The following is a 14,703-nucleotide window of genomic DNA, read 5'->3' on the forward strand; positions in this document are numbered from 1 at the left end:
TAGAAGGACACCGTTTCAGAGGAGTCTGGCCTACCAGAGCAGGGCATTGATACTCTACTCAGCCACTGTGCGTCTGTTAAAAATAACCCTCTCTCTATCTGACCGGACAGGCAGAGTTGGGGAATTATCTCCAGCAAAGCCCCCTCTCTGTGCTCCACCACAGATGGATATAGCGAGGGCGCAGATATAGATAAACAGGCAGACAGAAATCAATGCCCATCCTCTCACTCCGCCATGCAGTCTGACAGCAAGACAAACGCGACACGCTGAAGGGAAACTTTGGCTCAGGAAGAAAAAAATGAGATAAACATCTTATAAATATCCATCAATCAGTGGAACATCTGCTCTTTTGGCCTTCTCTGTGTGTCGGTGTGCGTAGGAAGGGATTTATACTGGAAAGACACCCATTTGGCAGTCTCGTTTCTATGAATAAGATACGTGAGATATCTATTTGCACAGGGTAAATATAGGTCTGTCTGAAACATGATAGTGAAGGATGCATTCAGTATTGTATCCGTGAAATGTTGTTCAACAACACCGAGGTGTGTCTTGGTAGTTCCCGAGGGGTATCGGGCCTTTTAGTGTCTCTCATTCCGAACAACAATTCTAACAATTGCGAGATTGCATGGCTTGGAAGACAGGATACACATTGTTTATGGTTTATAAGAAATGGATTGAGACAAAAAGGAAATCGATCCCTTATATCTCCTTAAGGACTTCTGAAGTGACCCTGTATTCATTAACCAGATCAGGCTGTGGCACAGTTTGCTGTGCTGAGAGAAAACGTAACAAGAACCCAATGCAACACTTTGGGGGAGAAAAGAGCAATTAATAATGCCCTCTAGTGGACAAAACTACAATGTCAATGTTCAATGACACATTTAAGTGAAATTTAGCTTGTAATTATTTATACACTTTATCATTATTTTATTGTTTCCCCCACAAAAATTAGCTTGAGCTCTAATAATTTTTTTTTTTTGTTGAAGACCCTTTTGGTACAGAGAAAATTTCAAAGTCTGCTTCAGTATCCTGAAGTTTATTAATACTTAAATACTGTTATTTGGAGTGAAAATAACAATAGACATTTTGTGCAAAAGAACTTGTATACAAATTTTTGATGATTATTTTTTGAAAAAGCAATTCTATTGTACATTATAAAAAAGATATAGTACAGCTAGATTAATGTGACTGTAATTTTGATCTTGTAAAAAATATTTAACAATTTATAAAAGTGCACTATACTAATATGTCCTCTGTTTTAATAATTACTTGGTGCAAGTTGTAATGCAAAAAGATGGTCCGGTCTTTAATGGAACCAAAAAACAGCTATAAAAAATAAGTGCAACAAACAGTCTAAAGCATGTGCCAACCTTTCTAGGTTACAGTCATGTTTAAGAAGGTAAGAATTTCAGGAAACACCGCAGTTAGGAAGTCCAGAATGACCCACATCCTGCCTGAAAAAACCTTCTCACTCTCACTATACTGAAAAGAATTTTGTGGGTTCATCAACCTTGTTTTAATTTCAGTAACAAATGAGTCACTGTGTTGAAATATGTAGGTCCTGGAAAAGCATTTGTGTGGATATATTTGAGGAGAAACATTTAACAGCGCAGTTATGGCCTCGACTTCCCACAGTGAACTAATGTCATGATAAGATAAGCCACGTTCAGTGAAGCCTTAAGACAAGCTTGAAAGGCACATTAAAAGAGTCTAAAAGCACTCAGATGGATGAATATGTCATGTCGGTCCGTTAGAATGGAACTGCTTTGGCTATGCATGGCAGGAGGTTTATTCTAGAGGTCCAGTTTGAGCTTGTCGATGTCGTAGTCATGGTCCTGGTCCAGTTTGGAGAGGGTCTTTCGCACACGCAGAGCAGTGAGTCGAGCTGAAGGGCTTTGGAACCAACACTCTTTCATAATCTTTGCAATTGCAGACAGAATCTAGACAGAAAAAACCCCAGAAAAAGTAGATAATTATTTTGTCATTTCTTATGGTCACATGTTTGTCTTGAATATAAGTGACTGGAGTTCATTTCAAATCAGTCTACCAAAATAGACACAAAGAAGTGACCCAGATTTCAACTTCAATTCCAAATTTACCAACTTCTCACACAAAACAACAGGATTCTGTGTGAACTGTGTTGATGTGTCCTGCTAGCTTTGAAATACGTGTCATATCGGATTTGTATTTCAAAACTGTTAGTTGTTAGCGTTTTTTTGGATTTTGAGTAGATACACTGTAGGAAGGAGTATGTGTTTGTGGCAGACATAAAACAATCTAATATGACAAACAGTTTCAACAAGAGATATGGACTCAGAGGAAGAATTATTTTCAAGTGCAAATCGCAACAAATTTAGCGACTATTCTGCTACTCTTCACATGGTTGCTGAATAGCTGCTTTTCTCTGTCTTGATTATGGCATTAAGCAGGATAAATGTAAATTTCCATCCATTTTCTGTTGCATATGCAATAAATATGCTCTCTACAGCAAGCCTAAAATTAAAGCCCACAAGATTCTTTTCAGTGACATCATTGACTGATAGAATATTTTGTCCCACACACATTTAATGCTTTCCTAACAAACTGCTCCAGATTGCAGCTGTCAAAGCAAAGCCTTGTGTAGAGTCTGACTGGAGTCCAAGTCTTCCGAGTCACTGAATCTCTATCTCTGGCAAGTTTGACTATCTTACCGGATGAGAGTGTAGTCGATTGTGGAGACTGGGCCTGTGTTGGTCCACACACACAACTTTCTTCATCTCCTCGAAACTGGGGTCAGAGGGCACCATGTTGAAAAAGGGCGGTCTGTACTCCTCCACAATCCCTGAGAAAACCACAGAATTAAGGGATTTTATGGGTTTTTGTCAGCATTTGCTGACTACAATGCATTGGATTTTTTTACTAACAAAAATGCAGATGTGTGCCGAGACTGAAAGTCTCTTCTGACCATATCTATAAAACAGTGGTTTGGGAGTTTGAAGGTTGGCAGTACTAATATTTCTGTGGGAGGATGACTGGAAATTATCCAGGGAGTCTATGAGCAGCATATGGCAGTTGACATTATGGGGTAAAAATCTACAGCGAGACCATTAAAAAAGCTATTATTTTGCATTTTTTACTTAAAACAGAAGTTCATATAAAGAAATATAAATAAGTATTTTAAAAATGCAAATTGGAAGCTTTCATATTTACACACTACACTTCAAAAAGTTTGGAGCCTGTAAGATTTATTTATTTATTTTTTATTATAGAAGTTAATACTTTCATTCTGGAGGAGGCATTAAATTGATCAAAAGCGACAGACATTTATAATGTTGCAAAAGCTTTCTATTTCAAATAAATGTTGTTATTTTGAACTTTATATTTGTCAAAGAATCCTGAAAAAAATACATTAGTGTCCTCAAAAATATTAATAATATTAGTGCTTCTCAAAATTGTACTTTGCCATCACAAGAATAAATTACATTTGAAAATGGATTCAAATAAAAACAGTTATTTTAAATTGTATTACCAGTTAAATAAATGCAACATTGCAACAGACTTCTACAAGAAAGATGCATTTGAATGTTTCACAGTTAGTACATAGTACATAAAATTATATATAAAGGGTTGATTAAATGCTTCTTAAAAAGTGAGTGTGTGTGTGTGTGAGAGAGAGAGAGAGAGAGCGAGAAAAGAGAGAAAACAAGTGCATCTGGACTACATGAGCGGGAGTGCTGACACCAGATAAGATTGTTTATAATTATTGGGCCGCTAATCGTGGGTGGATAGAGGACACAGACGTACCCATGGAGAAAAAAAACTGAGGGAGGGATGGAGGGGAAGTAAGACGAAGAAACTTATGAGAAAAAATAAATAGAGAAGTCTATCACATCTATCGGAATGGTGAAAATCGTTGCTTAGCAACAGAAGACCGAAAGTTAGTTAGAACATTGAGATCCTGCAGTCAGAGAACTTTTCAATGAAAGTTGCAATGTGCACTGAAATGTTACCCAATTATTATTTGATAAGTCTTGGCATATTAAAGTTTTTGGTATTAATACTGTATGTAATGTTTTGAAGCATAATTAAAATTAATTCCAAGTCACAAGAGTACAGAATAGCAGTGGTGCCACCAAATAAAGTGAAATAATTACCCCCATCTTACCGTTTACAATAGTTCGACGAGTTATCTCCCACAAGACGAGACCCAGGGCCCAGATGTCAGTTTTTTTATAAGACTCAAAAACGTCAACACGAATACTCTCGTCCAAAACCTCCGGTGCCATATAACGCTTGGTGCCCACCCTCGGGTTGTTGCCCACATCCAGATAATCATTAGATTGGGAGTGAATGACAGCCAGGCCTAAGAGAGCACACAGAAGACATTATGTTTAAAGAGAAAAACAAAAAAGTATTTGCTATCAACTGGAATTTCACTCTTAATAACGTATGTGATTTGCCAAAGTAAAATGGGATTCTTTTTTTTACTAAATTGATTTGGCAATAACAGACTCCTCCATTATACTAAAGTATTCTGGGTGTTGCTATAGTTGCTAAGTGTTTTTAGCATGTTTTGTGCAATACCAAAATGCTCTTATTGTTGCCAGGGTGTTGCTATTGTGGTTGTTAGTTGGTTGCCAGGATGTTGCTGATGTGTTCTGTTTTTATCATGCTTTTATGTGGTTGCAAAGGTGCTTTAGGCGTTGCTAGGTGGTTGCTACAGTATTTTAGGTGGTTGCTAGGGTGTTGCTGTGTGGTTGTGTAAAAGTTTCTGAGTTTTTTTATTTGGTAACAAAGGTGCTCTGGTGTTTTAGTATGCATTTATGCAGTTGAAAGATGCTCTTGTGGTGGTAAGGTTGCTGCCAGGGTGTTTTCTTCCGATTGCAAAGGTGCTCTGGTGGTTGTTAGGTGGTTGGTACAATGTTTTGGGTGGTCTCCAGGGTGTTGCTAATATGCAGTTGCTTAAGTGTTCTAATTATTTTATTGTTTTTATTTGGTAGCAAAGGTGCTTTGGTGGTTGTTAGGTGGTTGCTAGTAAGGCTGAGTTTTGACACAAATTTCACAATTCGATTCTGACATCACGTACAGTACATGCAAAATTTCTCAATTTAAAAAACTAAATTCTGTAAAATACACGAGAGTCGGTTGGTACAACATTACTATAATATTGAAGGTTAAAATGAACTGATTTTAAAGTGGAGGACATGATCAGTTCACGCGTGTTTTGTGCTGCTGCTTCTCTTGAACTCACTCCACATTAAACAGCGCCAAAACAGCATTTATTGTTTGAATACTGTAATAAAATGAACAGAATTTGAAATCTGAGACTTTGTTTTATATCAGAAAGAACAAAACATGAAGCTTATTGCGATTTATTGGATGGGAGGTGCGTTTACTGTTCCGTTCATTAAATGAAAGCAGACAAGACTAATCGACTTTAATCGATATCGTTTTGTAAAAATGGGAATCGATTAAAATCGACAAATCAATATTTTTTACTCAGCCCTAGTTGCTACAGTGTTTAAGGTGGTTGCCAAGGTGTTGCTATGTGGTTCTGACTGTTTTTATCATGTTTTATGCTGTGTGGTTGCTTAAGTTTAAGACTATAGAATACTCAAAACATGTCACTCGTGTAATTTGCAGTTGGTTGCAGTTTCCAGGGTATGCGGTTGCTTAAGTATTCTGAATGTTTTTAGCATATTTAGCATAAGGTCTTCCGGGTTGCTATTGTATTCTGCTAGATGATTACTAATGTGTCCCACCTCAACAATACTCTGGTAATCAAAACACATCACCCCTCAACAAACAGGACAATGTGAGAAGTCATTAATTTCTGTATCCCTCATGGTTTGGAATGTGTTATCTGCTAAAGACTCTTCTGTTTTTTCCTAATTTCTCACCCAGGTCTGCAATGCAGCACTGGCCATTTCTCTTCACCAAAATATTGCGGCTCTTTAGGTCTCGGTGTGCAATGGCTGGTTTGCCCTGCGTACTGAGGATCTCGGTGTGGAGGTGCACAAGGCCGCTGGCGATAGACAGGCACATGCGCAGGCAGCCCTCGGGGTCCAGCGGGCTCTTCTGCAGGAAGTCATAGAGGGAGCCCAACTCATGGAAGTGCGTGACCAGCCACAGCTGAGTGCTAGAGTTTTTAGACGTCATGTCTGATGCTATGAAGCCTGATAGCAGAGAACACAGAGAACATGTGTAAGAGAGAAATAAGACATTTTAAATCAAACATTGTGTAATGTTTGGGTAAGTCAGAACATATTGTGGCTGCAGCAGTACTCGCAGAATGATCCCTTCCCACACAAACAATGAAAAATGCAGTGTGGGTGGAACTTACCCAAGATGTTTTCATGCCTTAGTTGAACCGTGTTGTAGATTTCAGTCTCTCTAAACCAGGACTGTTCATCACGAGAGGAGAAAATCTTGACAGCCACACTTTCTCCCATCCAGGTGCCTCTCCATACCTCTCCATAACGCCCTTTACCTGTCAGAAAAATTACATTAATAATGAAATTAGATGCATATTATAGTGATGTATAGTGATCATCAGTGCACTGTTATTAGTTTTATATTTTAAATATATTTTATATTTAATAAAAAAATTATATAACATTTGAATACATTTGATAGATAATAATAATAATAATCATAAATATTGTTACAATAAATGTTAATAGTTATTATTTTTATTAAATTATTAAGCTAATAATAATAATAAAAAAATGGTTACAACAAATTTTAATATAAATTTTTATTAAATTATTATTATTAATAATAAGATAATGATAATAATAATGATTTAAAAAAATATTTATTAAATTAAGGTAGCATTTAAAATATTAAGGTTAATTTAAATCAGTATGCCACCACCCTCTCAGTCACATTCAATGTTGTACAGCATGTATTTAAAAAAACAGGGATGCAGCATGACACATCTCAAGATCCTAGACGTCACAGCGTCACCCTGCAGTTGTTTCAACCTCTGCCAATGCAGCATTGTGTAAAGAGATATGAATGTTCTCTCACCAACACACTCAACCAGAGAGATCTGTCGAGCCATGGTCCTCTGCACCAGATAAGGCAGGCCAGTCCCACTGCCCGACGTACAAAACTCATCAAATATGTCCTAAAAAGGAGAGTTACACACGCTTAGATTTCTGACCAAACAAAAAAGAAAAAAAAAAAATCACACACATTTGAGTCACAACAGAGGACATTTTGCTCAGAGGCTGCTCAGGAGACTGACTGACTAACTAAAACTTACTAAAAAACTTTGTCTCAGATGTTTCTCCACTTTTGATTACAAACTTTGGAATCTTAAGCATAGTTTATGAGATTGTAAGACATATTTGAATTAAGACATATTTGTAGGGTATCTTCTCCATAGATAACATTTTCTCTCCATTGAATCTCATGAGAAACAACAGAGATTTTTCTCTAATGTAAATAAGAGATCAGATAATAATCATTAAGACTACTAGCTCATTACAAATAATGAAGTGAAGATACTGAGATCAGTCAAAAAGCTGTGAATGCCACCCAGCAGTAGTGCTTTACCCCATATGTTGGGTCCCCTCCACTGGGGACTTTGAGCATGGAAGTGTCATGTTCCACCAGCTGGTGGTGCTGTCGCCTCGTACGCAGCCACAACACGAGCCCACAGGCTGCCATCGATAACACCAGCAGCACCAACAGCGGCACTCCCACCAGCAGAATCACTCTGATGGGCTTTTCCACTGGAAACAGACAGTATCATCACTGTACCAGACCAGCTGAAAAAACAGTTCTGCATAGCCACATTTTATGTTCTTTTAAAAGATTCAAATTTGGTGTGAAAATGTTGCTGTGTTCAGCATCCAACTGTGCTATCCTATATAGTGGCCTCAAAATGAATTTGGACATTTCTGGAGACTTAATCACTTACAAATGTATCTATCACTGCATTAGATATAAAGTAGCAAACAAACAGTAATCTTCAAAGAAATTATGCTAGAGACTTAGAATTTTACTGCTATGAGCCAACTGATGTGATGATTATATATAATAAATGTCATTTGAAAGTTTAAACGATATATAAAAGGGTAAGAAAATACATTTTGGATAAATGCAAGACATTATGAATATATTTAGGTTGAAAGTATAATAAAAGTGGGCAAAAGATATGACGATATAACGAAAAATAAATTAATAAAAAAAAAACAAAGATAAGCAATATATTTTTGTCCATTTCTTTGTATTTTGACACATATTTAAAATATTTCTTTATATTTAAATATATTTAAATGGTTGTTTCTATTTGAGTTAAAGTAACAAGCTTAAACAAGTTTAATTAAACCTGTCAAACACCAATATAACAGTAGGAGGCAGCAGAGAGCAAACGTCTACAAATGTCAGGCCAACCAAGGCAAAAGAGTCTTTAATTTTACTAATTAACATCTGTATTAACTGAAAAACGAGTAATTGTTCCCTGAGCTAAAAAATATGTTTTTAAAAAAATGATTACCTGTTTTTTCAGGCACACTGAGGTTTGCATTGCAGAGGTGTGTGAAGCAGCACTTGGAATACAATCCAGGTACAACAGGCACATGGCACTGCTCACTGGTGGGAAAACAGCCCCTGACTACTCGCTCATGGACAAAAGTGTAGAAGCAAATATTGCCCCAGCAGGTGTTGTTTACACAGGCATATGTATTCTCACAGCTGCACTGTAAAACGCCCTCCTTGCCTTCATCTATGGACAAGAGAGGGATAATGTAAGTAGCAATTTTATGTGTGAATAACATTACGGTATTTCAGTTCATTATATATACAGTATATGACAACATACCATTCTTTGGGGGAGAGTTCGTCAAAATGTGATCTGAAAAAAGAAACGTGTTTGTTTGCAACTGTGTCTAACAATATGTCCAAGCAGAGCAGGAAGATATATACTTCCTCTGGCTTATTGTCTACTCAACCCAACAAAGGCTGGTTTTCGTGTAACAATATGCATACATAAAATCTTGTGTAACTGCAATTATGTAACCTCACCTGCGAGAGTTGTGTAACTCCTTGAATACACCAAAACAAACAGTACAGCGAACATCTCAGAAGCCTTCATGTCTTGGAAATAGGAAATAAAGGGTAAGAGTGAGCACTTTTGACACAAAAAACACTTCCAGCTCCTTCAATTTATTCCGATGTATATATCCCATGCTCCCTTGCACCATCCTTCGATGATCTGGCATTTACAAGGCATCGCTCCATGCTGGAGTCATATAATGGCGTAATCATACAGTGACATGTAGTGATGGAATCTCTTTGCAAGCCCTAATGGAAAATCACAATAACCCCCAAAGGAAGTCATGAGTGAAAGAACGAGAGATGGAGAGGGTCCAGTCAGTCTGTCTGTGTAGCAATTATAGTCAGAATGGGTGGGAGGGGACTTTAGTGGAGGCCTTGCTCTCCCCTGTGCCGCTGGTCCTCACAGACACTCTGGCTGCTGCACACGCAGAGTAAATATTGATGGCTATACTTCCTGCCATTCAGAGGCCGCACCCGGCTAGCCGTCCAGATACTCCGGATTGCTTGTTCCTCTAGGTCTGGAAGTCGACTGGTCCCACAAGCAAAATGGCTTAGTGAAACCTATTATATGAAGATGATGGAAAACCCGCATGCTGAAGTGTTGGCCTTCAAGGCCAAGGCCACTTTCAACAAGAAATAGGTGAAAACTACACTGTTTTGTTGTATATAGATTATTTATAAAAATTATTTCACTAAAAATGTCAAAATATTACATGAAACATATTTAATATATGAAATAGAAATATTTTAATTATAATATATATTTTTATTTTTATACATGTACTACATTTTCTTTTCATCATATTACTGTCTTTTATCTAATCTATCTACAATATTTCTATTGTTTACAATTTTTAAATATTATATAAAATGTTTTTAATATAATACATTTTGTTTATATATATATATTCTGTATATACTTTTATATTGCATTAAACTAATAATATTAATTATTAAACTAATAATTATTAATATTTACCTACAAATATTTTTACTGTTAATATTTAGTTTTTGGTCATATATATATATATACGCACACACACACACACTCACTGGACACTTTATTAGGTACACCTTGTTAGTACCGGGTTGGACCCCCTTTTGCCTTCAGAACTGCCTTAATTCTTCGTGGCATAGATTCAACAAGGTGTTAGAAACATTCCTCAGAGATTTACGTCCATATTGACATGATAGCATCACGCAGTTGCTGCAGATTTGTCAGCTGCACAGCCATGATGCGAATCTCCCGTTCCACCACATCCCAAAGGTGCTCTATTGGATTTAGATCTGGTGACTGTGGAGGCCATTTGAGTAAAGTGAACTCATTGTCATGTTCAAGAAACCAGTCTGACCACCAGCCTGAACCGTTGAGACAAGGCAGGATGGTATCCATGCTTTCATGTTCTTTACGCCAAATTCTGACCCTACCATCTGAATGTCGCAGCAGAAATCGAGACTCATCAGACCAGGCAACGTTTTTCCAATCTTCTTTTGTCCAATTTTGGTGAGCCTGTGCGAATTGTAGCCTCCGCTTCCTGTTCTTAGCTGACAGGAGCGGCACCCGGTGTGGTCTTCTGCTGCTGTAGCCCATCTGCTTCAGGGTTCGACGTGTTGTGTGTTTAGAGATGGTATTCTGCATACCTTGGTTGTAACGAGTGGTTATTTGAGTTACTGTTGCCTTTCTATTATTTCTAACCAGTCTGCCCATTCTATTTTCTGTTTTTCGGACCATTCTCTGTAAACCCTAGAGATGGTTGTGTGTGAAAATCCCAGTAGATCAGCAGTTTTTGAAATACTCCGACCAGCCCGTCTGGCACCAACAACCATTCCACGTTCAAAGTCACTTAAATCCCCTTTCTTCCCCATTCTGATGCTCGGTTTGAACTTCAGCAAGTCATCTTCACCACATCTAGATGCCTAAATGCTTTGAGTTGCTGCCTTGTGATTGGCTGATTAGCAATTTGTGTTACCAAGCAATTGAACAGGTGTACCTAATAAAGCGGGCGGTGAGTGTAACAATGCTAGAGATTTTCTCAGAATTCTAATTTTCTAATATAAAATATTAGAATTTTGAGAAAATCTCTAGCATTTTTGCAGAGATATATGCCTGTTTGTTTGCCTTTTTTTATCTAAAGCAATGACATTCATACATTTTTAACTGATTAAGTGTCCCAAATTTTTCTAATTCATTTTATGATCACTATATAACAGTAGGATGTTGATAACAACAAAACATTTTTGTGTAGCCCCAACACTATAATTAAAGTAGGTATACTATATAGTTATGTGATGTCATGGAAAAACAGAGTCAGCCATGATGTTTTGAAATGGATCGGTAATTAGAGCCAGAGTTGATGTGTATAAGTTGATCCTTCCCTTCTGAAGAAATATCATATACATAAAACTGCCTTTAGCCATATGTATGAGAAGTTTCCTTCAATGTTTAATCTATTTAATCTGTGACCGTGCTATCTGCAGTACATTTGATTTAAATGAATGGCGAGATGCAAGCCCACACACAAATAATGGGTAACTGAAAATGATGATGACCACTTCCTGATATAGAAACACATACAGTGAGATTCCAACATGAGTCACTTTGTCTGAGAAGTAGACTTTTAAGTCTTCCATTTAAGCCCACCAGTGTAAGCACAGGTGGGTCAGTGTAAACAACTTTGTCACATACACTAAATGGGTAATTGCTAGGCCCTCTGGGGCACATTTAAAGTGGAAAACCACCCCACCCTTTTGGAAATGCTTTCTTCTCTCTGGGTAAACTGATCTTTATTTCCAAGCTGCCAGGATGTTTCTCAAATCAGATATTGCCCATCTTGAATCAAAGCTTAAAGTGAACATGATGAAATGTGATTCCTGTTTCGATGGCCTGCATGTCAGCCTTCTCTCCAAGAGCAGTCTAAAGACCCATGGGAACTAACAGTACACTTTCTAAATCTCCTTCCACTTTTCTCAGGACTCATTCTCTGAAATAGAATAAACCCCTTGGCTGCTCAGATTTTTGTCATTTATATTTACATTTATTTATGTTACTCTTATTTCTAATACTAACTATACTAAAGTGGCTTACCCTGTTGGGTAGTGACTATAGAGAATCCTTCTTTTATTTTAACATTTTGGGTTAAAATTTTTATGAATGCATAAGTGACAGTGAACCGTTTTACTCACTTTTTGCATTCGCTAGTTCATTTTAAGCTATGAAAAAGCTGCATGTATGATGATAACAACTATAAAAGAATAAGCAAAATTCTATTTAAAATAGTTTAGATGGAGTATAGCATGTCACTCTGAAGGACCTCCCAAAAGTATACAGTAACTGCCCATAATAGCCCATATTGTTAACCTGAAGAAATAAATCAAGAATTTGACTTTGAAAATAGTTAAGTTAAGGATTTTGAAAATAGTTAAGTGGAAATTTAGCATTCAGCAGCATATCTCTTGACTCCATCTTGCAGCTGTAGGAATTTGCCTGTTTTGACTGCAGTTAAAAAGGACTGGTACGCCTCAATGTATTTGTAAGCGCCAGCATTTCACAGTTACAGAGATAAATGAACTGACCTCACGGTTCATGATAATTAGATGTGGGCTTCATTTAGAGCTGTTTGCGTCAGTGAGTGCAACAAGGATTCTGGTAAAACATGACGTGTCTACACAGAATACTGGTATTTAAATTATTGTAATGGTTATAAAGTTATTTAAATTCTTGTAATAGTTAATTCTAATACTTAGGCAATGTGATTGATATGATGCGGCCCACATTTGTTAGCACATTATTATATGAGAGCATCATCCAAGTCTCGGATACTGCATCATTAGACATTACACACACACACACACACACACACACACACACACACACGTTTGTTTTTGTGAATTGTGGGGACATTCCATAGGCGTAATGGTTTTTATACTGTACAAACCGTATTTTATCACCCTACACCTAAACCTACCCCTTACAGGAAACTTTGTGCATTTTTACTTTCTCAAAAAAACTCATTCTGTATGATTTATAAGTCTTTTGAAATATGGGGACATGGGGCAATGTCCTCATAAATCACCTTCTCCTTGTAATACCTATGTCATACCCATGTAATTATACAAATTTGTGTACTCATGTCACAAACACACACACACACACACACACACACACACACACACACACACTGTAACATATTTTAAATGTCCTTCTGTTATCAGCTCACCTGTGAGGAGAACATTTCTCAAATAGGAATTTAAAGGGGAAATACGACTATTATTTGTGTTTTTCAGCTTGTTGTGGTTCTCTGTTTCTTTAAATAAAGAAATTCCTGCTAAATTTTTTACTTCTGCTGCCCCTTCACAGAAAAGCTCTTACCAATTTATCAACTAGACTAATCATGACCCTTTCATTCAAAACGTTATTTACTTTACACTCTAAATAGTATTCATATATATTAATGAATTACGACACGTTAACCATAAGATACATTTTTAAGAGAGAGAGAGAGAGAAAAACAGATTAGAAAACACGAAGGGTTGTTTACCTGATTTTCGTCTTGCGCTCACTCACGAATCAAGTTTATCAAACTTCATCTCTTTATGAAACTAGTCTCTCATTACTCAAAACATAAAACTATATATAGCGGCGCAAGTCATATCCAGATGTGCTGCATCCTTAACTTTTTCCACATCCTGGCACTCTCGGTGTAAACTCTATAGTTAAACTCTTCACAGTTCAGCTTTCATTCACTCCCAATCCGAGCAGTCCTATTTCCTCAAGCGAAATATCGCGTAAATCGCCGTAATGCAGAACATATCGAGTCGTGGCATAGGCTATAATCTCCAGTCAAATCTAGAGCTGATAAACCGAAAACAAGAGACTACTTCTCGGGGAAGAAACAGTCTTCTTTCGCTTGGAAATAAACATTCCCTGATCGACTCCTGACGACTCCATCTCGATAAGTGTAAAGCAGATTTTGAGCAATGCTCTTCATTTAGCGGTTAGATTACAGATTTTAAAATATACAGTTTTGTCCCACCCCTCATTGTCTAAGCCGGGGTTCACTTGGAATGTGCTCTCATAGCTGTTTTCCTGTTGCTGCAAGACCTTTCATTTTTTCCACGTCTGTTTTTTTCTCATAGCTGGTTGTTTATGAATATAACTTCATAGAGGATTCATGCCTTCTGAGCAAACCGCATCTCAAAAGTGATCTCCATTCAGTTTGTGCTTTTCACTTGAAAATTAAAAAAATATTTTTGTTTATCATTGAAGTTGTCAGTAGGATATGGTCATGCAGGGTTTTTGGGTGGTGTAGCCCTAATCTGAAATATGTGAGCTGGTAACCAAAAGGTTGTAGGTTTGAAACCTTACAAGGTTTGAATAATGAATGTTATATACTTGTTTTTGCCATTTAATATTGATTTTTGTAATATATGACAGTTTCTCAGTTCAGAATTAGAAATCATGTCATATATAGGCTATTACCGTTCAAAAGTTTGGGGTTGCTTTTGTAATGTTTTTGAAAGAAGTTGCCTTATGCATGCCATGGTTGCATTTATTTAATAAAAAAACACAGTAAAAATACAGCAATACTGTGAAATATACAATTTCAAATAACCGTTTAAATATTTTAAAGTGTTTTTTTTTTCCCCCTTTGATGG

At 36.9% G+C, this 14,703-nt stretch overlaps 1 protein-coding gene across 1 annotated transcript; it reads right to left on the reverse strand.

The window, feature by feature from the left end:
* Positions 1 to 982: 982 nt before the first annotated feature.
* On the reverse strand, positions 983 to 14,200 carry LOC306860555 (activin receptor type-1-like). The gene is made up of 11 exons (XM_079402300.1): positions 13,587 to 14,200; positions 9,016 to 9,087; positions 8,813 to 8,845; positions 8,489 to 8,716; positions 7,543 to 7,721; positions 7,012 to 7,111; positions 6,323 to 6,469; positions 5,880 to 6,155; positions 4,145 to 4,342; positions 2,691 to 2,821; positions 983 to 1,940 (listed from the first exon to the last, which is right to left on the reverse strand). The coding sequence occupies exons 2-11, from the start codon at positions 9,083 to 9,085 to the stop codon at positions 1,794 to 1,796; spliced, it is 1,509 nt and encodes a 502-aa protein (XP_079258426.1). The 5' UTR covers positions 9,086 to 9,087; positions 13,587 to 14,200; the 3' UTR covers positions 983 to 1,793.
* Between the last annotated feature and the right edge of the window lie 503 nt (positions 14,201 to 14,703).

The sequence above is a fragment of the Barbus barbus genome (genome assembly GCF_936440315.1).
Source record: "Barbus barbus genome assembly, chromosome: 41".
Lineage (NCBI taxonomy): Eukaryota > Metazoa > Chordata > Actinopteri > Cypriniformes > Cyprinidae > Barbus > Barbus barbus.